Source organism: Mustela putorius, unplaced genomic scaffold (genome assembly GCF_011764305.1).
Source record: "Mustela putorius furo isolate JIRA1106 unplaced genomic scaffold, ASM1176430v1.1 tig00003927_pilon_pilon_pilon, whole genome shotgun sequence".
In the NCBI taxonomy this organism is placed as follows: domain Eukaryota; kingdom Metazoa; phylum Chordata; class Mammalia; order Carnivora; family Mustelidae; genus Mustela; species Mustela putorius.
Genome location: NW_025422072.1, coordinates 1,524,324 through 1,551,067, shown reverse-complemented (window position 1 = coordinate 1,551,067; position 26,744 = coordinate 1,524,324). Strand labels below are relative to the sequence as shown.

The 26,744-nt window shown below is 35.2% G+C and overlaps 1 protein-coding gene across 8 annotated transcripts in view; it reads left to right on the top strand.

Annotated features, from left to right (window-relative positions):
* FAM135A (family with sequence similarity 135 member A) overlaps positions 1-26,744 on the top strand; it is a 131,229-nt gene that overhangs the window by 75,536 nt on the left and 28,949 nt on the right. For 3 of the 8 annotated variants that reach the window (XM_004769299.3, XM_004769298.3, XM_045069362.1), the window contains 3 exons: positions 21,599-21,672; positions 23,251-23,405; positions 23,621-25,979. In XM_004769299.3, the coding sequence (XP_004769356.1) occupies positions 21,599-21,672; positions 23,251-23,405; positions 23,621-25,979 (2,588 nt within the window). The remainder of the gene's footprint in view (positions 1-21,598; positions 21,673-23,250; positions 23,406-23,620; positions 25,980-26,744) is intronic. The other 5 variants (XM_045069366.1, XM_045069365.1, XM_004769303.3 and 2 more) reach the window with 3 other exon arrangements.

Genomic DNA, 26,744 nt, shown 5'->3' with positions numbered 1-26,744 from the left:
ATATACACTAGCCCCAAATGGGAAATCTCACAACATACCAATAATAATTTGTTTGGGAAATCTTTGATTTAAAGCAATAAAGGTAAATAAAACTATTATGAAGTCGGGACGCCTGGGTGGCTCAGTTGGTTAAGCAGCTGCCTTCGGCTCAGGTCATGATCCCAGCATCCTGGGATCGAGTCCTGCATCGGGCCCCTTGCTCGGCAGGGAGCCTGCTTTTCCGTCTGCCTCTACCTGCCATTCTGTCTGCCTGTGCTTGCTCTCGCCCTCTCTCGCTCTGATTAAAAAAAAAAAAAAAAAAAAAAAAAAAAAAAAAAACCTATTATGTAGTATACACTAGATACGTTTTCCTATATTAGGAGTTGTCATTTTTCCCTTCCTTAGAAATCCAAGAAATTGAGTGCCTTCCCACAGTCAGTCTTCTTCTGAAATAAAGGACCAGTGATATTTCTTGTCTAAAAGTTACCAATGTTTGTATCTTGATACGTGTTGTATCAAGTAACTCTGACATCCTGAATTAGAGGTTAACACTTAGCCCAGAGGTAATCATCTACAGCATGGACATGAGGAGGACTAGTAATTTTTCAAAGGAGCGGCTGCATAATCGGCTTATTTTGGGTGGTTTCTATTAGAAGAATGGTAATTGGAGTATTCACATTATTTCTTTTGGATGACTTAAGCATGGAACACAAAAGAAAGAGACTCAGTTACTAAACAATGGCAGAAACCAAGAGAGAAAGAAGGTCATAGGCAAAAGCCATGAGACAGTAGAAACCATGAATAAACCAACTACTATAAGGCAGGGATGAAAGTAAAAAGGGTTAAAAGCAAAGCAGAGAGAGTGTCAGAGATAGAGAAAACATGAGAAGAGAGGAATGACCAGAAAAGGGAACAACAAATGCTTGCTTCTGAAACAACAGTTACTAGAGTGATATTAGGATATTAGTGTAGTTATTATTTACTAAATGGCAATGAACAGCATTCCAGTTTCGTAAGAACTGGCTATTTGTCTACAGAGTCAGCTCCCTGGGTGTCCTTACTTTATATCCTTATAAAAATCCCACACATGCTGAGGTAATCTGACTATATCTTTGTCTCTTGCTAATAACTAAAGTGCTCTTTATTTCCAGGGATGTGTTTCTTTGTTTCTAAATATATTAATTTTCTAGTTGTCTTTTTATGGTTGATTTCTGGTTTATCTTCATTGCACTTAGGAAACAGTCTGTGATTTCAGTACTTTAATATTCTTTGACTTGTTTTACCTATATTAGGAATGTATATTCATCATGTTGCTGGGTTAAGTGTTCCAAATATGCCTGCTAGGTTACGTTTATAAATCATTCTGTTCAAACTTTTCATATTTTGAATTTACAGCTGCTAGTGCTATCAACTATTGAGAAAAATGTGGTAAAATCTCCCGTTTTGGCTATAAGTTTGTTCTTATTTGTTGTTACCAGGTAGTAAGGGACAGAGATGGGATTCAAACCCAAGCACTATGACTCCATAGCCTGCATTCTTTACCACTTGATTTGCTGCCTGTCAAAACAGAGAAGAGAATGATAGCAAGGATCAGAAGCAACTTTGTAGCATGATGTTTTAGGGGGTTGTCTGAGGTAGAATAAGAACCAGAAGGTAAAACCTCAGTAGAGAGAAGCTGATAAATACAATGTTGAAAAAAGGGGGCAAAGAAGGAAGGCCAAGACAAAAATTGGGTTTATGGGAAATTCAGATGCCAAAGATAAATTGAAAATTGTCCAAGAAACTTCCTTTTTTTGCCCCATTCTAGATTAACAAAATAGGGCCCACTTAACTCCTAAAAGAAATAAGGAAGGGTAATTAAGACACAGCAAAAAAGTGCCCTGTTGTTACTTAACCAAGTATAATAAACCTTGCCCTATCATGCCCTGCCCTGCCATATATATCACAAAAACTGTGGAAATCGTGGTATATTATGTCCTTTATTTCCCATTTATGCAGTTAACAGGAACTTTGTTCATAAAGTGTATCGGTATTCTGAGAATACACTGCTTATGCCTACAGCAACCAAAATAGTCCAAAGGTCATTCATTCTTTGTATTGAGACGGAGTTGGCTATAATAAAGTCTGTAGGCTGTCTAATGTAGTCAGAAGCAGCACAATTTATCTAAGTCTCAGAAGTGAACATATGATATGGAATCTCTTACTGCGCTGAAAGCAAATAGGCAAAAAGTTGGACTAAAAAGAGGAAATGTAAGTCTCTACTTATAAAGAACAATGTAATTAATTATTTTGACATTTGTTCTACCATGTTATTTGATATCAAGATTCAGAAAGTGAGATTTTCTGATTCTTAGAGAATTAAGTCATCCAGACTTACAGAATTCTGTAGTCATGTGGCATATATGTTCACATTAAAACATAGAGACTATTAATAAGTGAATGGTTCCCAGTACCCCGTATTACATAAAAAGGTAAAAGGCAGTGATGGCACTATAAAATGTCCCTTGTTTTTATCTCACTCACAATAACAAAAATTTAGCATATATCCATGAACAAAAGTGACCGTGAGAGCTGTGGGATCCAATACTATATACCAAGGCCTCCCACCCACCTGTGGACTGGATAATAAGCAGACAGGTTTCGGTCTTGACTGGACCCTGTAGTAGCATGTTTTCCAGCTCTTGCTCGTCTTGGCTACAGTCTGGGACCTTCTGGGGAGCACTGACTTAGGCAATTACACAGGGTTGTGAGGAAGCCTTTGTGCAAGTTCAGCTTTCCAGAGAAGTTCCATCATTCACTGAAGCAAAAAAAACGTACAAGTTTGGTTGCATTCGAGTTCTAGCAAAAGGAATAGCTCGTCTTTACATACATCACTTTTCACCCAAGATAGCACAGCTTTGATCTACGAGAATCCTTCTTGGCCTGTGGTTTTTCCTGCAGAGAAAAGGGAGAACAGATGAGTGAGTATCTAGCTTGTCTAGCTGTTCAGGCTATTACCAAAGAGACTCATCTTTCCTTTTCACCCCATCTAGATCACTAAATCAGGAGCTCCATGGTTGGGGCACAGGGTGGAAATAGACAGGAAGGTGGCAGATGGGACTCTCAGAAGGCATTAAAGGGACTCATCGTACTCACCACATCAGAGACTCCATTGAAAGTCTGCCTGTGAACTTCACCTGTGAATCCCTCCAACTGGCCATGAGAACCTCCACCATCCCACATGCCCTCATCCACACTCTTCCTTCTAATCTGCAGATGGCTCCCTGTGTGCACGGCTGAAGACATTAGTGAGAGCAAGCTTTAGCAGATCTGTAGCTGCAGGCCAGGAAGACCACAAAGGAGCTGTAGCACCACATTTGGGAAATAAAGGTGGGGGTCAGCACTCAGCCAGGTGTGTGGCAGGAAGGGGAGAAGGAGTATAATACTAAAGTCTACCACAAGAGGGAGCAAGAAATGTGAAGCAAATATATCCATAGAAGGTCTGAGAAAGCCTCAGAAATTCTGGCTGGACTGAAGAGAGGTATTTCTGCCCTGAAGACGGTAAATACTGGAGGAGGTGGCTGCTATTCCAGATGTTCAGATAGCAATGCAAAACTGCAAAGAGCACAAGGGGCGCTGGTCCCTCGGTCAGTTAACATCTAATTCTTGATTTCAGATGTGTATTGTGACACTGAACACCACATCGGACTCCACACTGGTCATGGAGACTGCTTAAGATTCTTTCTCTCCCTCTGCCCACCCCCCAAAAAAGAAAAACCCAACTCCAAAGGACATGAAACACTGACATCACCAAAGGATCACAATCCTCCAGTAACTAAACCCAAAAACATGGAAATCTGTGATTTACCTAATAAAGAATTCAACATAACTATTTTAAGGAAACTCAGTGAGCTACAAGAAAACACAGAAAGGCAATTCAACAAAATCAAGAAAGCAATACACAAAATGAGAAGATTAACAAAGAGAAATCATAAAGAACCAAAAACAAATTCCGGAGCTGAAGAATTCACTTTATAAAATGACAGATGCAACAGATAGCACAGTCACAGCAGAATGGACCAAACAGAAAAAAAGAATCTATGATAAAAGATAGGAACATAAAATTCCAATCAGAGGAGAGCAAAGAAAAAAGAAAGAAAAAGTGAGGAAAGCATGCCTGATCTATGAGAAACCATCAAAAGAAATAATTTTTAATAATTGGAGTTCCAGAAGCAAAAGAGAGGGAGAAGAGGCAAAAAAGCCTATTTAAAGAAATAATTACTGAGAGTTTCCCAAACATGGGAAGACATTTGGATATCCAAGTACATAAAGTTTATAGGTCACCAAACCACCTAAAGAGATCTTCTCCAAAATACAGTATAATAAAACTGTCAAAAATCAAAGACAAAAAAATCTTGAAAGTTCCAAGAAAAAGAAGATTGTAACCTACAATCAGTGGGGTTGTTAGCAAAAACCTTATAGAGCAGAAGAGAGTGCGATGATAGATTCAGAATGCTTAAAAAATATCTGCCAATCAAAATACTCTTTCTGGCAAAGTTCTCTCTCATAAATGAAGTAGTAATAAGGATAATCCTAGACAAAAGCTGAAGTAATTCATCGTTATTAGACCTGCCTTACAAGAAATTCAGAAAAGAATTTGCAAACTTGGGCACCTGGGTTGCTCAGTCAGTTAAGCGTCTGCCATTGGCTCAGGTCATAATCCCAGGGCCCTGGGATCAAGTCCTGAATCGGGTTCCCTGCTCAGCAGAAAGCCTATTTCTTCCTCACCTCTCCCTCTGCCTGCCACTCTGCCTACTTTTGCTCGCTCTATCACTCTGTCAAATAAATAAAATACTAAAAAGAATTTGCAAAGTTAAATGATAGGGTACTAGTTACAACATAAAAATCATGAAAATATATAACATGCCAGTAAAGTAAGTGTATAATCAAATTCACAATACTCTAGTATGGTAATATGGTATGTTAATCCCTTAATCCTAATGTAAAGGTTAAAAGACAAGCATATTAAAAATAACTACAGCTACAATAATTTGTTAATGAATACACATTATTAAAACTGGTACATTATGACATCAGAAACAAAAGGAAGAATAAAAGGATAGAGTTTTTTAATGAGATTGAAATTAAATTATCAGTGTAAAATAAACTATTACATCTATATTAATCTACAAGATGTTTTATGTAAGCCTTATGATAACCACAAAGCAGAAAACTACAGTAGATCAAAAAAGATAGAGAAGAGATGCAAAGCATAGCACTGTTGAAAATCATCAGTTCACAAAGGAAGACAGCAAGAGAGGAAGAAGAGAACTATAAAACAGCCAGAAAGTAACTAATAAGATGGCTTTAGTAAATCCTTACATATCAGCATTCACTGTAAATGTAAATGGATTGAATTCTCTAGAAGTCAGAGAATGTCTGAATGGATATAAATAAATAAATAAATAAAATAAAACCAACTATATGCTGCCTACAAGAGACTCACTTCAGCTTTGAGGACCTACGTGGGAACAAAGTGAAGTGATGGGAAAAGATTCGATGTAAACAGAAACCTCAGAAGAGTAAAGATAGCTACACTTTCTTGTTGCTGTTTTTTGTTTTTTTGTTAAGGAAAGCTATACCTAAATCACACCAAATAGACTTTAAGCCAAAAGTAACAGGAAACAAGGCCATTATATAATGACAAAGGGGTGAGTTCATGAAGAAGATCTAACCATTTAAAGTATATATGGACCCAGCATCGGAGCACCTATATATACTAAGTAAATACTAACAGATCTGAAGGGAGAAATAGAAAGCAATACAGCTATAGTAGGAGACCTCAGTACCTCACTTTCGATAATGGATAGATCATCCAGGTAGAAAATCAATGAGGAAACATTGGATTGGACTTGAACCATAATCAGACCAAATGGATCTAACAAATGTATGTAAGATACCTCAACAACAACAGAACACATGTTTTTCTCAGGTGTACACAGAACATTCTTCAGGATAGATCATATGATAGGTCAAAAAAGTAAGTCTTAGCAAATTTAAAAAGATTGAAATCATACCAAGTATCTTTCTCAACCATAATAGTATAAAACTAGACATCAATTACAGAAGGAAATCTGAGAAAATCACAAATATGTGGAAGTTAAACAATACTCCTGAATAACCAGTGGGTCAAAATCTCAAATAACTAACTTAATTTTTCACATCAAGGAACTAGAAAAGGAACAAACTAAACCCAAAGTTAACAGAAAGAAGAAAATAACAAATATTAGATGAATAAGTATTAAAATAAGAAAAATAATAGGAAAAATCAACAAAACAAAAGAACTGGTTTTATTGACAGAATAAAATCAACACCTTTAGCTAGACTGAGAAAAAAAAAGATGCAAATAATTAAAATATGAAATGAAAGAGGAGACAGTACAACTTAAAACCACACAAATACAAAGGATCATGAGAGACTAACATGAAAAATTATAAATCAATAAATTGGATAACCTAGAAGAAATGGATAAATTCCTAGAAACATAAACCTACCAAAACTAAATCATGAAGAAATAGAAACATCTGAACAAATAATGAGTAAAGAGATTAAATCAATAACCAATAATTATTCAGCAAAGAGAAGTATAGGAAAAGGTGGCTTTACTGGTGAATTCTACCAAATATGTAAATGAATTAAAGCTAATCTTTCTCACCAAAAAATCAAAAAGGAACACTTCCAAACTCATTTTACAATGCCAGCATTATTCTGATAACAAAGCCAGATAAAGAGAATACAAGAGAAATAAACTACAGTCCAATATCCCTGATGAATATAGAAAATTAAACATGCAAAAATTCTTTTCTAAATAAGATCTTATTTATTCATTATATAGAGAGAAAGAGAAACAGAGCACAAGCAGGGGGTAAGGCAGAGGGAGCAGCAGACTCCCCACTGAGCTGGGAGCCCAATGTGGGACTCGATCCCAGGACCTGGAGATCAAGACCTGAGCCAAAGGCAGATGCTTAACCATCTGAGCCACCCAGGTGCCCCAACATGCACAAATTCTTAACAAAATATTAGCAAACTAAATTTAATAGTGGATTAAAAGGATCATACACCATAATCACATGGGACTTATCCCTGGGATCAGGATGGCTTGATATACTCAAATCAATAAAAGTGATACACCACATTAATAGAATGAAAGGCTAAAATCATATCATCACATTAATGCAGAAAAAGCATTTAACAAAATACAATGTCCTTTCATGATAAAAACTCTCAACACATTGGGTATAGAAGGAATATACCCCAATATAATAATAACATGACAACCCACAGCTAGCCTCATACTGAATGGTGAAAAGTTGAAAGGTTTTGCTTTAATATCACAAATAGGACAAGGGTTCCCATTCTTATCATTTGTATTCAACAAAGTACTGGAAGTCCTAAACAGAGCAATGAGACAATAAAAGGCATCCAAATCAGAAAGGAAGGTGTAAAATGTCTCTGATTGCAGGTGATATGATCTTACATATTTAAAAAGAAAATGCTTACCACTCCATCAAAAAACTGTTGGAATTAATCAGTTTCAGTGAAGTTGTGGGATGTAATATCCATATATAAAACATAGTTGGGATTCTGTACACTAACAATGAAATACCTAAAAAAAGAAATAAAGAGAACAGTCCCATTCAAAATAGCATCAAATAAAAAAAAAAAAAACTACTTGGGACTAAATTTAAGCAAGGAGCTATAAGAGCTTTTACTGAAAATGACAAGACTTTGATGAAAGAAACCAAAGACACAAACACATGGAAAGATAGCCCATGTTCATTGATCAGAAGAATTAATATTGTTAAATATCCATACTATCTAAAGCCATCTATAGTTTCAGTTCAATCCCTATTGAAATTCCAATAGTATTTTTCACAGAAATATAAGAAACACAGTTCTCAAATTAATATGGAACCACAAAGGATCCCAAATAACCGAAGCAATACTGTGAAAGAAGAGCAAAGCTGAAGGCATCGTATTTCCTGTTTTCAAACTACACAACAAAGCCATAGTAATGAAAACTATGGTACTGGCATAAAAATAGACAATGGAAACAAAAGTCCAGAAATAAACCCTTGCATATATGGCCAACTAACATTTGACAAGAGAGCAAAGAATACTCAATGGAGAAAGGGTGGTCTCTTCAATAAGTGGTATTGGGAAAACGAGATAACTACATGCAAAAGAATGAAATTGGACCCCTATCTTACACTGCTCACAAAAATTAGCTCAAGATGAATTAACAACTTAATAACATAAGACCTGAAATCATAAAACCCCTAGAGGAAAACATAGGGGAAAAGCTCTCTGGTGACATTAGTTTTGGTAATGTTATTTTGGATTTGACACCAAAAGCAGAGGCAAACATAAACAAGTGGAACTACATCAAATTAAAAAGCTTCTGCAAAGCAAAGGAGACCATCACCAATATGAAATGGCAACCTAATGGATGGGAGAAAATACTGCCAAGTCATATATCTGATAAAGGGTTAATATTTAAAATATATAAAGAATTCATGCAACTCAGTAGAAAAAAATCTGATTAAAAAATGTATAGAAGAGCTAAATATCTATTTATGCAGACACATAAAAAAAACCAGTAGATATATGAAAAGATGCACAATGTCAGTAATCATCCAGAAAGTGCAAATCAAAATCAAAATTAGTTATCACCTCAAACTTGTTAGAATGAGTGTTACTAAAATGTCAAGAGATAACAAGTGTTGGCAAGGATGTGGAAAAAACAGAATCCGTGTGCACTTTTGGTATGCATGTAAATTGGTGCAGCCAGTATGGCAAACAGTATGGAAGTTTCTTAAAATAGGACTACCCTTTGATCTAGCGGTATCACTTCCAGGAAAAGAAAATGGGATCTCAAAGAGATATCTGTGCTCCCATGTTTATTGCAGCATTATTCCCAATAGCCAAGAAATGGAAATAACCTAAGTGTCCCTCAATGAATGACTGGATAAAGAAGATCTTCTATATACAGGTTTCCCCTGATATCTGAAAGTTTGCTTTAATGCCGCTATGCTTTTATGAAAGACCTACATTGGTTACCTGCTTTCACTGACCAAAAGAAATAACAAAAAGTTTTGGTTTTATAAAATGATCATTGCTGTTTCGCTTTATGCCATTTCAGCTTAAGAAAGGTTTCATTAGGATTTCTTTGTTATTGGATATTGAGGGAAACCAGTATATACAATGGAATATTATTCAACTATTAGAAAGGACATCCTGCCATTTGCAACAAGACAGATGGACCTTGGGGGCATTATGCTAAGGGAAACAAGTCAGACAGAAACAAATACTGTATGATACCACTTATATATAGATTCTTAAAAAACTGAATTCATGGAAAGAGTGATTAGAATGGTGATTACCAGAGGTGGAAGGAAGGGTGGTGTGAAATTGGGAGCTATCGTTCAAAGGGTACACACTTTCAGTTATAAGATAAATAATTTCTGGGGATCTTATATATAGCGTGGTATTTTAGTTAACAGTACTGTACTCTGTACTTGGAAGTTACTAAGAGAGTAAATCTTAGTGGTTCTCACCACAAGAAAGAAATGGTAATTATGTGACACAGTGGAGGTATTAGCTAATGCTGAGGTGGTAATCATCTTGCAATATGTAAGTCTATCAAATCAACACTGTACACCTCAAACTTACACAATGTTTTCTATCAGTTATCTCTTGATATAGCTGGAAAAAAAGAATAAAGTATTTATTATAAGTGAAAGATATCTTTGTCACTTCAAACTGAAATATGGATTATCAAGTGAGATAACTTATAAAAAGCAAAAATAAGTTGAAATTAAAATGAAATTTTTATGTGTCAAGAACTGTAAAGGACCTGAGATCTGTGAAGAACTTAAAAGCAAATAAGATAACCTCCACAGAATGATTAATGCTAGCAGAAGATACGAGATCAGAGACAAAGGACTTTGTTGCAGCAACTCCAGTAACCTTAGTGTTATCATTTGCACTTCTTTCTTAAGCCCCGGTTTCCACACCCCAACATAAAGAAAGCCAGGTTCACACTAGTGTATTGCATTGCAGGAGAAAAATCTTTGTGATTAAGGGTCCCAGATACTTTGTAATGGACGTGGACATGCCATCTTTGTTCCAGTGCACGTCTTTATCTACCAAGACTGTAAGCAAACCTACCCTTTGCTTCTAAGGAAGAGGTGTCTCTACCTTCCCAGGCTGTTCTCAATACAGAGATCCTTGAAAAGAATGAGGACAGTCATTGATTCTGCTCACAGGACTTGCAAAAATGTAAGAGACCTTGAAGAATTGTCTTTTGCCAGTGTCTTAAGGAGAACTCATTTTCACTGTCCTCAACAATTTTACTGATCTTTATTTTAGTACTTTTCAAAAATGCCTCTTCTGTTACACTGCTTCCCAGTGTACTGCAGAGATGCCATATTTAATGTATGGTAGCTTGTGCCTAGAATTATAAGTCCAATGTTAAGATGAACATATGCCCTTTTTAGACTTGGAGAGACAGGTTTTGTGCTTTGTGCTTTGTCTTAGCATCACAGACTTGTTTTCTGCCCTGAACAAGTCTTGTTAGGGCTGATGGAATAGGACAAAATAGCAGGCATTCTTTCAGGGACAGCTTGAATAAATACTTAGTTCTGTCTTGCCAAATACCTTGGGTTGCCAGATAAAATACAGAGTACCTGATTAAATTTTAATATAGGTAAACAAATAATTTTCAGTATAAATATATCCTATGCAGTGTTTGGGAAATACTTATACTAAAAAAATTATTTGTATTTCAGTGTCCTGTGGGGTAGAATTGCCAGATACAACAAAAATAAAGGACGCCTAGTTACATCTGAATGTTAGGTATGCAGCGAATAATTTTTCTATGTAATTATGTCTCATGCAACCCTATCAAATAGTATTCCAAAGCATCAAAGAAGGATTTACCCTTGTTTTATATATTTTTGGATGAATGAAATAGGTCTTATGGAGGTACAGAAATGGAATGGAAGTCCTTGATTAAGGAGAAAACTAATTTTGTAGTTAAGCTTAGGAAGGTTAGTAATCTTGTGAGAAAACAGAACATGTAAACATATGGCTTTACTCACCATGTACTAATATCTGTAGTCCTAATCTAAAGCAAAGAAATCCAAGTTGATATGGTGTTTTTGCTGTTTGATTACTTAATATTCTATGGTACTGCTCATTTAAACTCTTCCATTTAATGAACCTTTCCTTGGACTGTAAAATGAAAATGTTTCACTTTATAAGGCTTCATAAAATAATATTTCAAACTATATAGTCAGAATTAGAGAAATCTTCATTTTTCATTGATCTCTGTACAGTCCTCTAATTATTTTTTTCTAAATTTAGAGAGCATATCGGGGAGGGGCAGAGAGAGAAAGGGATCAAAAGAATTCTAAGTAGGCACTACACCCAGCACAGAGCCCGACACAGTGCTTGATCTGATCCCGTGACCCCAAGATTATGACCAGAGCTGAAATCAGGAGTCTGGACACTTAACTGACTGAGCCACTCAGGCGCCCCCTGGTTTTGTTTTGTTTTTTACATAAAATTTACATAACATGAATTAACTATTTCACATGTACAATTTACTACATCCACAGTGTTGTGCAACCATCACCTCTGCCTAGTTCCAGTCCAGTTTTATCACCCCAAAAGGAAACCCCACACCCACTGAAGAGTCACTCCCCATTTCCTCCCCTTCTGCCACCCATTCCCTAGCAAACACTAGTCTGATTTACCGAATCTGGATGTTTCATATCAAGATAATCATACAACACATGACTTTTTGTATTTGGTTTCTTTCACATCATTCATCCATGTTGTAGCATGTATCAGTCTTTCATTCCTTGTTAGGTTTGAATGCCAACCGAAATGGATGGCCATTGGGTTCTTTCCACCCTTTGACTATTATGATGAGTGCTTCTGTGAACATTACTGGACAAGTACTTGTTTGAATTCTTGTTCTCATTTCTTTGGGTGCATACCTAAGAGTAGAATTTCTGAGTTGTATGGTAATTCTATGTTTAACTTTTTGAGGATCCTCCAGACTGATTTCCATAAGCACTTACACCATTTTATATTCCTACTGGGAGTGTTCAATGGTTCCAATTTCTTCACATCCTCACAAATATTTACTTTCTATTATTTTGTTATTATTACGGCCAACCTACTGGGTTGCAAAGTGGTGTTTAGTTGTGGTTTTGACTAGCATTTCACTATGACTAATGATGTTGAGCATCTTTTTGTGTGCTTGTTGGCCATTTTTAAACTTCTTTTCAAAATGTGTATTCAAAGAAGTGTATTCAAACTCCTTTACCCATTTTTTAATTGGTTGTCTTTTTGTTATTCGGTTGCAGGAGTTCTTTATATATTCTGGAAATTTGACTTATCAGATATATTATTTTCAAATATTTTCTTCTTTTTTTTTTAAGATTTTATTTATTTATTTACTTAAGAGAGGGAACGAACAGAGGGAGGGGCAGGGGAAGAAGGAGAAGCAGACTCCCACTGAGCAGGGAGCCTCATGCCAGGCTCCGTCCCAGAACCCTGGGATCATGACCTAAGCTAAAGTCAGTGGCTCCCCCACCCCATCAGATATATTATTTGCAAATATCTTCTTCTGTTTAGTAGGTTACCTTTTTGTTTTATTGATGGTTTCCTTTACTGTGCAAAAGTTTTTTAGTTTGATGTAGTCCCAAAAGTTTAATTTTGCTTTTGTTTCCCTTGCCAAGGAGACATACCCATAAATATGTTGCTAAAGCCAATGTCCAAGAGAGTATTACCTATATTTTCTTCTAGGAGTTTCATACTCAGTTCTCACAGTTAGGACTTTATTTTATCTTTGTATCTGTTGTAAGCAAACAGCCCAGTTTTATCTTTCTGAATGTAGCTGTCCAGGTGTATATTCTTGGCTATATAGGCATGGGTTTATTTTTGAGGTCTCTATCCTCTCTTGTTGATCTGTGTGTCTGTTTTTATACCAGTGCTATATAGTTAATATAACTTTGAAGTGTATCTTGAAATCTGGGGTTGTGATGTCTGTAACTTTTTTCTTTCTCAAGGTTGCTTTGGCTATTCAGGATCTGTTGTGGTTCCATACGAATTTTAGGGTTATTTGTTTAAATTCTATGGGAAAAAACTATTGGTATTTTGATAGGGATTGCATTGAATCTGTACATTGCCTTTGGTAGTATGGACATTTTAATAATATTAATTCTTCTCAGCCATGAGCATGGGATAGTTTTCCATTTGTGTCATCCTCATTTTCTTTCATCAGTGTCCTAGAGTTTTCAGAATACAGGTCTCTCACCTCTGGGTTAAATTTATTCCTAGCTATTTTATTCTTCTTGGTGCAATTTTATACTCTAACCTTACACCTAAAGGTCTAGTAAAGGAAGTCCAAAGATAATAGAGGAGAGATGTAATAATTAGAATGAAAATAAATGAAGTTGAAATTAAAAGGCAATTGAAAAAATCAATGAAATCTAGAGCTGGTTCTTTGAAAAAATAGACAAAATTGATAAACCTTTAGCCAGACTCAAAAAAAAAAAAAAAAAAAGAGAAGATTCAAGGAAATAAAATCAGAAGTAAAAGAGGAGAAATAACAACTGATGCCACAGAAATACAAGGGTAATAACAAAGCTATGAAAAGTTATATACCAACAAATTGGACAACCTAGAAGAAATGGGTAAATTCTTATAAACTTAAACAGTCTTCCAAATCTGAATCAGGAAGAAATAGAAAATTTGAACAGGTCCACTGCTAGAAACAACATTGAATCAGTAATCAAAAAATTACCAACAAACCAAAGTCTAGGACCAGACCTTCCCAGGTGAATTCTACCAAGCATCTAAAGCAGAATTACTGCCCATTCTCAGATGATTCCAGAAAATAAAAGAGCTTGCAGACTCATTCTATGAGGCCAGAATTACCCTGATACTGAAATCAAACAAAAACACTACAAAAAAGAAAACTACACCTGAAGAACACAAGTGTAAAAATCTTCAACAAAATATTAGCAAACCAGATTTAACAATGCATTAACAGTATCACTCACTGCTATCCCTGGGATTTACTGCAGAGATCAGGGATGGTTCAATATTCATAAATCAATCAGTGTGATACATCACAAGACAGGATGTAGAAATACATACCATATAATCTTAAAAGATGCAGAACAAAGGGGGAAATTGGAGGTTGAAGATCAGTTGACTAATGAATTGAATCTATTTCTTGGCCTTCTTTTCTCTTTCATTGATTTCTTATATATCTTTCCATTAATATCCCCCTAACTTGATTGTGTTATTGTAGTAAGTCTTTCATCAGTCAGGTAATTAGTTGTACATTCTCCAATTTTTTTTTTTCTTTTTGAGATTGTTTTGTCTCCTCCAGATCCCTTGTATTTCTATGTAAATTTAAAATCCACTGGTAAGTTTTTATTTTAAAAAGTCTTCTTTGGATTTTAGTTTACATTGCATGATTGCATAATCTATAGATCAATGTAGAGAGAATTTTCTCTTTCATCATATGTTGTGGACATGTTATAGTTCCCTATTTAGGTGATATCTTCTTCTGTGATGTCTCTTGGAAGTGTTTTGTAGTTTTCAGTGTCTTAAATTTATTCATAAGTTTCTTATATTATCTGATGCTATTATAAATGATCTTTTTATTTCATTTTCCAAACAGTTGTTGCTAGGATATAGAAGTGCAATTGATTTTTGCATATTAACTGTATACCTCTATGACCTTGCAAAATTTATTAGGTGTCGTATTCCACAGATCTAAATTAAATTAGGTCAGGTTTATTAATGGGTTGTTCAGCCAATATTCTGTATTGTTGTTTCCCCTCCCCTCTGTTTTAGTACTTAAAAATAGACCATTATCTTCTGGCCTCCATAGTATCTGATGACAAGTCAGTTGTCATTTATGTTATTTTTCCCCTGCAGTTATTGTAATGATTTTTTTTTTATCTTTGGTTTTCAAAGATACTGTGTTTTGACTCTGTTTGTGTCTGTTTGACTCTTATGTGTTTTGTTGCAGTTTTCTTTGAATTTTGACTCTGATGTGTTTTGTTGTAGTTTTCTTTGAATTTATTCTTGCTTGGGATTCATTGAGATTCTTGGATCTGCATGTTTATTTTTTCTTCCTAATTTTTACAAAAATGTTTAGCCATCATATCTTCTGATATTATTTTTTTCTGCCCCAGTCTTCTCCACTCCTCTCCTTCTGGTACTCTAATTTCACTTGTATTATATGATTTCAAATTCTTTTGTTTTTTTAATCTGTGCTTTTCAGATTGAATATTTTCATGATTCTAGTTTTGAATTCAGTCTTTTCTGTAGTGTCTAATCAGCTCTTAATCTCACCTAGTAAATTTTTCATTTCAAATATATTTTTACTTCTAAATTTTTTTTTAGTAGTTCCATTTTTCTGCTGAGGCTCCGTACCTCTTCATTCATTACAACCTACTTCTTTCACTCATTGGGCAATTATAATCATGACTTAAAACTACTTGCCTGGCCTTCTTGTTTATAATTTGGCATATAAGAGGCTTAGACATAATCACTTCCACCCTAACAACGAGAAAAAAGCTGAACAAACTGGGTATCAGCACATCTTATTAGATCTTTTAAAGAACTGAAGTCACAGGGCAAACTCCTGCCCCTCAAATTGGAGTTAGATAACCAGTTACAGAGAATCATATCTGACCAGAGCAGAGACCAACCCACAAGCAGAAATGGCCCCTGGAGTCAGTACTGGGGTAGAAAAACTTAAATTACATTTGATGAATTTCTGGTGGTTCAGTATGAACAAGCTTTAAGTGTAACTTCAAGGGGGCTCAGTCCTAGAGGAACTTGACACTTTTTGAGTTTTACCTCTGGGAACTGAATCAGGTTCTCGTGGTGAAGATTAGAGAAAATCCCTTCTCCCATGCAGGAGGGTATGGGAGTGAGAGAGGTAGCTGTTTTAAAATACATCCAGAGCATTCTGTCCTTAGAAAGACTTGTCTCAACAGAAACTATCTTTCCAGAGCCCAACTGACCTGGGAATCCAACTCCAGTCTTCTTTAGCCTTCCACATGGGGGAAGGGAAATACGCAACTTACCATTCATTATTAGAGAGTTTCAAATTAGAACAATGAAATAACACTACATACCTATAAGAATGGATGAAAGTTGAAACACTGACAACACCAAATATTAGGGAAGATGTAGAGCAACTGGAGCTCTCATTTGTTGCTGGTAGGAATGCAAAATGGTACAACTAGTTCAAAAGACAATTTGGCAGTTTCATATAAATCTAAACATATTCTTACAGTATAATCCAACTATAATGCTCTTTGGCATTTACTCGGATGAGTTGAAAACATGTCTGCACAAAAACCTACACACAGTATTTTTGGCAGCTTTTTCCATAATTGTTAAAATTTGGAAGGAACCATCATGTCCTTCATCAGATGAATGGATTAAAAAAATTGTATATCCATACAGTGGAATATTATTCAGCAATAAAAAGAAATGGACAAACCACAGAAAGTGAAAGAGGAACTTGAAAGTATATTGCTAAGTGAAAGACCCAATCTAAAGGTCTGCCTACTACTATCTGATTCCAACCGTATGACGTTCTGGAAAAGGAAAAACTACGGAGACATTGAAAAGATCAGTGGTTGCCAGAGGTTCAGGGGGATTTAGAGAAGAACAAATAGGTAGAGCATAAGAGATATTTAGAGATAAGAAACTATTCTCGATGGTTTGTGATGATGGACACATACCATTATACATTTGTTAAAGACCATACGGTGTGTACCACCAAGAGTGAATCTTAATAATGTAAACTATGGATTTTAGTTAATAATAACTGTCAATATTGGTTCATCAATGCTCCAAAAAAAAATAAGTCTATTAATTATTTTTTAAAAAGGAAGTATATGCCTGCTAATTCTGACATCTGAATTATCTTGGAGTCCATTTCTATAGATTGCTTTTATCTCATTATTGTAAGTTATACTTTCCTGCTTCTTTGCATTTCTAATGCACGTTCTTTGATTCTTGAAACATTTGTTCAATGCATTTTGTCCAGTTTTATAGTTTTCAGGAAGACAAATCCATTACCAATTCCTCTGTTGTGGTAGAAGTTAAAATAGTGGTTTTCAGCCATGATTGTACATTAAAATCATCTGAGGAACTTTAAAAATTACTGGTGCTGAATGAGGCCCAGGTATGGGTAATTCTTTTTTTTTTTAAGTTCTCCAAGTAATTAACAGGGTTAGGCTGTTACGTATGCTGTTCCTAGCATTCTTCTAGGAAGAGTGGTAATTGAAATATGGTTTGTCTTCACTGGAGTCAGGTTGCATCTGCCAGTGGAAGGAGCGTCTTTTTTATATTTGTACTTTAGAACTGCTAAAGGGTTTAGTGGGACCCTAGAATCTAATTTGCAGCAACTAGTCTAGACCTCAAGTCTAGAGGGTCATGGAATTGTTCTTAGCTTTTATTGAGATTTTAAGATCATAAAATGTTATTTTCAACTGTATCACTGCTTTTTATGCTCTAGAAGAGGGAAAGAGTTTGAAATAGATTGCATAGCCATCATTTCCTACTCAAAGATCTCTTTACAATAATGAGTTATTTACACAAAACATTATGAAGTTTGCATTTTTACAAAGAGGTACTCATCTATGAAACTTCTTGATCTGGTATTCCTTCAGTATAATATGTATGCATTGTTTATATGTGAACCTTAATAGATTAAGCTATATTTTTCTTAATAAAGTAGAACTACTTTCTGAAAACATATTGTTTATTTATAATATTTAATTTGATACTTTTTACTTCCTGTTTTGCAAGGTTTGGGCAGACTTCCAATGTTACTGTAATTATTGATATAAGCACAATGCATTATAGATTTTATATATGTGTGTATATATATAAATATATTAATATATACATATATATAAATATAAATATATAAATATGTATATATATAAAGAGAGAGAACATACCCATTTTTTTCAGGAAATAAGTTTATCCCAAAGTGCATTTTGTTATTATCTGATACGTGCTCCTAAAGGATTAACTCTTCCCTTAAATTATGTTTTACCATCTTAAACTTTCCAATGTGCTTCATGGTCCCCTACCATCTGAAATAGAGTATACCAAACCTAATTTAGCCTTTTCAAAATGACTTATCATTATGCATTTTATTTATATGATCAAGGGTTTAATACCCTGGTATTCCATGCTATTAAAAATGTCTAAAGGGGCACTTAGGCACAGTTGGTTAAGTGCCTGACTATTGATTTTGGCTCAGGTTGTGATCTTGTGGATTTTGAGATAAGCCCGAGTTGGATTCTGCACTTAGCAGAGAGTCTTCTTCAGATTCTCTCTCCCTCTGCTCCTCCCCCCAGCTCGTGTGCTCTCCAAAATAAGTAAATAAGTCTTTTTTAAAAAGTCTAGATATTAGATCCTCCATTAAAATATTCTAAGTTATATTAATTTTTAATCTATTTGTCTGTTTTTATGGGAATGTTTTAGGTTTATGTTTTTAAGGTTTATCTAGGTTTATATTTTGTTTCAGTAACAAGTTCTCTGCTAATTGCCTAGTGTACTTACATCTACTTATATATATCATGTATATTTTGTAATTCTGCTTTTCCCTTTGTCTCATTTGTTCTTTTAATATGCTGTGTATTGAAAAGTAAATATAGATCATCTTTGTGTATAAAGGGAGCTTTTAAAATACCCTACCAAAAGTACAGTCTAAGAACTTAAAGAATAATTGTTAAATAAACATTTGTGAAGGGACCATTTTCTTCAAGGCACATAGATAATATATCAGATATTTAGATCCTGTACTGAGGATTTGAGTATAACTTGGATAGCCATGTATAAAATATTTTAATAAATGTATTATGAATATATTATAACAACTATGTTAATAATAAATGTTATATATTATAAATACTACAGTAAGTACTATTCTGATTTTATTATATATTTTATCATATTATTATACAAATACTATTTGTAATATATTTTTATAGTATAATAAGTTTGTACTATAATGAATACTATTTAGCAATTTAAGTATTTAATGGTGAACACAGATAAAGGAACATTTAACTCTGTAAAGTGTTGATGAATACCTATTTTGAATGCTCAAGAGGCTTTTTTCAACCTTCTAGCTATTTGCTAAATTTTGAATAGTCAATAATGCCAAATAAGTGAATTTTTAAAAATTGGGAGTAAATATACAAAATTTGTTTTACAAACATATATACCAAAGTAGTAATATCTATATTACTCACCCTAAGTTTGAATTTGTAAATTTAATATTTTTTTAATATATGTCTTTTGCTCCAAATTAAGTGGTGCTGCCATCAGGTGGCAGTCATACCTTAGTTATGGCCACAAAATACATTTAATAGACTTAAACTCATTACACATTGCCATAGCACAAAATTATGGCAGGAGAAAAATTAGACAAAGAATTTTATGTGGGTGCATAGAGGAAAGGAAAGGTTTTCTGTTAACAGGGAGTCTTTATGCAGAAGAGATAAGTGGTTTGAAGCATAAGATTTGGAATTTCTTAAATTTTTATTTGAATCCAATATTAATCACTTGCTAGCTATGTTATTTTGCCAAGTAACTAACCGCTTTGTCCCTGTTTCCTCACTTATTAAATGAAGACATATCCACTTCATAGGGTTTTCCTACAGCTTAAATAACAATGAAAAGAGGGGCACCTGGGTGGCTCAGTGGGTTGGGCATCTGCCTTTGGTTGGTTCATGATCCCAGGGCCCTGTGATTGAGTCCTGTGTTGGGCTCCTTGCTCAGCAGTGAGCCTGCTTCTCCCTCTCCCACTCCGCTAGCTTGTGCTCTCTCTCTCTCTCTCTCTCAAATAAATAAAATCTTAAAAAAGGAAGGAAGGAAGGGAATTCAGGGTCCTATTGGAGTCAGAAAATGCTTCTTAAATAAATTAACAATGAAAAGTGCTTATCATAGAGACTGGTAGATAGGATGCTGTCAGGAAATGATAGTTATGAGGCGCCTGGGAGGCTCAGTCGGTTAAGCATCCAAGTCTTGGTTTCAGCTCAGGTCATGATGTCAGGGTCTTGTGATTGAACCCTACATCATGTGAGCTCCACACTCCAGGGATTCTTTCCCTCTCCCTCATCGTCCACCTCTGCCCCCTCCCCTGTGCATGGTCTCTCTCTCAAATGAATAAAATCTTTAAAAACAAAAAAAGAAACGATAGTTATGAATCACAGTAGGTAAGGAGAGAAGGAAAACCTACTGGTTAGTGTTGCAGGCCCATCTACAACTTCAGGAATCCAGAAGGCTACAGGCTTCTCTTCTTCACACATTATAGCCCTCAGGGGGAAATATCTCTCAACGATAGAAAGTACAGACACAAATTGCATCCTTCTCATAGATGCCTCTCACATCATCCTCTCCTTAACTCCCTCACTGACTTGTTCCTCTAAAGACCCAGTCTCATCTGCTTAGGGGAAGCAAGTTTATTTAGTAAGTCAGAAATTTAATTGGCCAAATCTTGATGTCAAATAAAACATATCTCCAGTTTATGTTTAAGACCAAAGAACCTTAATTCGTATTCTCTTTTAGAGAAGAATCTTAGATGCAATATAATCTTGGGATGTATTATGTCTCTCCTCCCTGTACCTTCCAAGCAAAACATCTTTTCCATGCCCTTACTGTTGCCTCATATTGCTCCAGTAACTGACAGCCTTTCCTTGAATAATTAAAAATGAAAGGATCACAATACAAATATGATGAAAGAAATATTCAGCTAGCCAGTACTTACCAAGTACTTGCTTCTGTAACATACCCAGGTAAATGTTTTGGGGGATAATGAAGATCATCAAAACATAGCTCATACTCTAAAGAACATTATACATTAGGAGTGAAGACAATTCACATATATGGTTATTTTAAGGAAAAATATGATGAATGTTATAATGGCAATTATAATAGCTTACATATGTATATACTTACCAGACTACAAACTGCTGTCACAGACATTATCCTGTTTATCCTTCATCATAACCCCAAATGTAGAACAAGTATCAGGTATATTTTGAAAATGAGTCATCTAAGACTCATTTTCAAATTTCAGAGGTGAAATGCCTCAGAGTCACAATACCAGTAGGTTAGTTAGTCAGTTCAGTTGGCATCTACTTGCATACCTGGCACACAGCATGATGTAAGTGCTGGCTGATTCTTACCATTTTTAACCATGTGCTGAGATAGTGTGCTGAGCACTGTTCTTCCTACTGAGGCATAAGGGTCAATGAGACAAACTGAATCCTTGTCTTGAAGAGGATAAATCGTGGATCCATAATGTAAACCTAAATTTCTCACTTTACATTTTATTGTTTCTTTTATTTCATGAAATACTAAAATACAGTACTTAGGCAACATTGAGGATGGAGATTATAGGGGTGGTTATGAGAGGTCTAATGGAGAGAGGTTTCTTTTCCTACCAGCGATTGACCTTTTGATTGTACCATGTTATTCATATTCCCTTTTGGATTTTTTCAGGTACGCAGATTTTCTGAAGCATTCTTCTGTTTTGAACATCCAAGAGAAGCTGCCATTGCATACCAGGAACTTCAGTGAGTAGAGCAGATCCATACTTAAAATGATTTCACCTCCTTTTATGTAAGATACCTATCTCAGAATTTATCACATAGAATATATGTGATTTATAATAGAAGAAATTAGAATTTAAAGTTCAGAAATTCCCTATTTCAACAGTTGGGTTTAATTTTATGAATTAAAATTAATTCCTAATAAATTAATTAATTTATATCCTATAAAGAAGCATATTTTCCTATTGTCCACACCCCCTATATCAGACTTCCTAGAACCTTGGCAGTCCCATACATCTCTGGTTCCAGCCTTGTATCTTTATTTTCACAGGTCAGAATCTCTTACATTCATCATTATATGTTACAGATTTTCACCAGTGATCTGACTGACACTGCCTTTTGTTATGTAAATGATTTATAGTAAAATACCCAGAATAGATGCCTTCCTACTCAGTATGTTTAGATCTGGTTTTCTTTGGCTTTAAAGAATGTTTTGAGAATGTTATGCTGAGCAAAAGAAGTCAGACATAAAGAGTAAATATATGATTCTATTTGTATGAAGTTCTGGCACAGGCAAAAACTGTGGTGAATGAAAAAAAGAGCAGTGGTTGTCTTTGACTCGGGATGGGACTTTGACTAGAAAGACATGAGAGAACTCTGAGTAGATGGAAATATTCTGTATCATGTATCCATTTGTCAGACTCATAGAGCGAAAATTCATAGATTTCAAAGAATGTGAATTTCACCTCAAGAAACTGGAAATAATAATAGAGTATGGGGCATGGACAGGTGTAGATAAAGCAAGAAAAGCAAAATATTAATTGTTGAAGCTGAGTGATGGGATTTATTACACTATTCTTCTAATTCGTTTGAAATTTTCCATAAGAAAAGCTTTTTTTTTTCTTTTCTTTTTTAAAGTATTATGCATTAGGGGCACCTGGGTGGCTCAGTCTTTAAGCATCTGCATTCGGCTCACGTCATAATCCCAGGGACTGAGCCCTGCATTGGGCTCCCCACTTGGTGGGAAGCCTGCTTCTCCCTCTCCCACTCCCCCTGCTTCTGTTCCCTCTCTGGCTGTGTCTCTCTCTGTCAAATAAATAAATAAAATCTTCAAAAAAAAAAGTATCATGCATTAGAAAGTTATCTACCTTGTTTAAAATAGCTGTTAATGGTATTTACCAATATATCTTAAGTACACCAGTAGAATGGAATATATTTTTTCCAGTAGTATCATCAGTCATTAGTAGGCAGTTGGAGCTTTTGACATTTCTCTTATATGCTATTCCCAGCAAATTAGTAAATTCAGACATTAAGCATAAATGACTCATTTTGAAATAACATTAAAATATGTAGGAGAATATAATAGATATTTGTTTATCAACAAACCATAATTTTATAAGTCAACTATTTATTGTCAACGAACCATAATTTTCATTGTAGCTGTTTTTATCTCTGACCAAAGAGCTCTTTCCTAAGGAGGTTATATCTTGAGGACTGCAAGAGGATAGGAATGGTCAGGGAAAGAAGAGGAGAGGGCGGAGTCTATAAAGTAGAATTCAGTATAATTTTTTTAAATTATAGTCTGACATAAATATTTTTCAGTGCTCAGAGTCATCTGCAGATGTGCACCGCCATCAAAAATACTTCCTTCTGCAGTTCTCTCCCACCTCTGCCTATTGAATGTAGTGAATTAGATGGAGATCTCCATTCATTACCTATTATCTTTGAAGATAGGTATTTAGATTCAGTTATTGAAGGTAAGCATAATCTAAAATATGTAAGTAGTTTGTGTCATTTGCTGTATATTCTTCCTAATATATATAAAACCATTCCCTAATGTGGGGCCATTTTTCCCCTCCAATTTTATTTATGTTTGAGGATATTAGAAGGTTGTAGTCAGTAAATGTAGTCTTAATCATTTGAGTTCTCACACCTTGTTTTAAACCTGAATCTTTTTTTCTTTGGATAAAAGACTTAGATGCACCCTGGATGGGAATACAGAATCTTCAGAGATCAGAGTCCAGTAGAATGGATAAATATGAGACTGAAGAAAGCTCTATAGCGGGACTTTCTAGCCCAGAGTTGAAAGTCAGACCTGCTGGTGCCTCCAGTTTTTGGTATGCAGAAGGTGAAAAGCAGCTAACAAAATCTCTAAAAGGAAAGAATGAAGAATCAAATAAATCCAAGGTTAAGGTTACTAAGCTCATGAAAACAATGAAACCAGAAAACACCAAAAAAATTATAAAACAGAACTCTAAGGATTCTGTGGTTTTAGTAGGCTACAAATGTTTGAAAAATACAGCATCAAATGATCTCTTTAAATGCTTTGAAGGCAATCCTTCGCATAGTCAGAAGGAAGGTCTGGATCCCACAATATGTGGATATAATTTTGACCTAAAGACCTACGTCAGACAGACAAGCCAAAAGGAAGCTAGCTTTTTGCCAACAAATACAGAGAGAACTGAAAAAAAGTCTCCAGATATTGAAAATATGCAACCAGACCTATTTGATCCTTTGAACTCTGGCAGCCTAAATCTTTGTGCAAATTTGTCCATTTCAGGTAAACTTGATATCTCCCAGGATGATAGTGAAATTTCACAAGTGGAACACAGTGTGGCATCCAGAAGTTCATCAGACGATTGCCCTGATCATCAAACAACCCCATCTTCAGGAGCTAGAACAATTGAAGTAAAGCCCTGTGATAAGGATCCTTTCAGTGGAGAGAAAATAACTGTTAAAATAGGACCTTGGACAGAGCTTCGACCAGATGAACTATTTGTGGATAATTTACAACTCCCCAACTTTGAGTCCTTAGAATCTAATGGTAAATCTAAATCTATAGAAATAACACTTGAAAAGGAAGCTTTGCAGGAAGCAAAGTGCTGTTCTGTTGGAGACTCATTAGCTAAGTTAAGAAGTAACCAACCTGCTTCTGCAAAAGAATATCATGTTGTAGTAAGTGGAGATACAATTAAGTTACCAGATAATAATGCCACGTATGCCTCATCTAGATTTTCAGATTCAGGTGTTGAAAGTGAACCAAGTTCTTTTGCAACACATCCAAACCCTGATGTAGTATTTGAAACTGTGCAAGGACAAGGTCCTTACAATAACGAACGATTATTTCCTCAGCTTTTGGTGAAACCTGATTGTAATGTAAAATTTTCGTTAGGAAGTCATTGTACTGAGAGTACAAGTGCTTTAAGTGAAATACAGTCATCTTTGACATCCATAAACTCTCTGCCTTCTGATGATGAACTGTCACCTGATGAAAATTCTAAGAAATCTGTTGTGCCTGAATGCCACCTAAGTGATAGCAAAACTGTGTTAAATCTAGGACCAGTTGACTTGCCAAAATGCGACAATAGTAAAAAATCAAGTATTATTTTGCAACAACAGAGTGTCGTATTTTCAGGGCATTTGGACAATGAAACTATAGCAATACATTCCTTAAATTCAAGCACTAAAGACCCTTTGCAATTTGTTTTTTCAGATGAACATACTTCCTGTGATGTGAAAAGTAGTTGCATCTCCAAACCTAACTTGGACACTATGTGTAAAGACTCCCAGAGTCCTGATAAATCTAGTAACTCTTCAGGGACAGCAATTACATTAAACTCAACACTGGTTTGTTTAGGTGCCCCTTGTGCTGTTTCAGGTTCTGTTTCTACTAATACAGAAGTTAGAGAAGAGGAAACTGTGAAAAGAAAAAATGGCAATACCTTAAATCTCAAAGATATAAATTCAGAAGCCCAAACAGTTAAAGATGAAACTCACCTGGGTACAAATGATCCTCTTTCAGCCAGTCCTGATATGGTAAAGCAAGGGCTTGTGGAAAATTATTTTGGCTCTCACAGCAGTACCGAGATTTCTGACATATGTGCGGTTAGTTATAGCAACTCAGTTAGCCCTCAGAAGAAAATTTCTGAAAAAGAAATTAGTAATCTTCTTCAGGAACAGGGTAAAGAGGATGAGGAGGAAGAGCAGGATCAACAAATGGTTCAAAATGGGTATTACGAAGAAGCAGATTATTCAGCTTTGGATGAAAAAGTAAATGCTCACTATACAAACAGAGATGCACTAGAAGAAGAAAGACTTATAAATTCTGAAAAAATAAACAGTGACTACCTGAAGGATGGTGTAAATATGCCTGCTGTCTGTACTTCTGGTTGTTTGTCCTTCCCATCTACACCACGAGAATCTCCTTGTAGTGTTAAGTGTTCTTCTAAAAGTAAATTTGATGCCATTACAAAACAGCCATGTAGGACTTCTAACAACTTCACTTCATCAGTTTCCTGGTATGAGAATTCACCAAAGCCTCAAATTCAAGCGTAAGTAATGGAGCACCATAACATGTGCTACCAAATGTATGTATAAAAAATCTATCTGTATCTATGTCTCTGATAACATATCTATTTCATGTTTTCTGGTTTCTGTAATACAAAAAGTGCTTCTTTGATTACCTTTCTAAAAATGGAGAAATGAATTCAGTGTGCTCTTTGAAGACCTGTAGTTCTCCATCTGATTGTCTTGTTCTATAAGCTAGACATTTTGATACAAATTTTCCATCAGTGGTTATGTTAGATGTATGGAATAACTGGGGTTAAAACTCTTATTTTCATCAGTACCTCATTTCTCCACCATTAACTCTCAGATGGGTTAGGTTCTGCCACAAGTGCATGTGGCAATATTAGATAATGAATAATAAATTAGTAGAAACTTGCTCCACCTACCAGCCCAGGTTATCTCCGCTAAATCTGTGGTTTCCTGGCTCGATATTTCATGGACCAGTTCAATTCTCAGAAAAATTTTGAGGATGATAGAGGTTTATTAGCATGGCACTGGTTCTCAAACTATTCTACTACCTTATTCCAATTGGAATTACAATCCTTGGAGTGAAAGATCTAGGCATGTCTATAATAGATTTTCCAAGTTCCTAGATTATTCTGATTTCTATATATAACTAAGACCTCATAGTGCCCACAGCTAGTGAAACCGATGAGGTGATAATGGCCTATTAAAGAACTGTAATATGCTAGAAGACTGAAGGTTATACCACCTGCTGGCTACCTCAGACTTTTCTGAGTTATTGATAA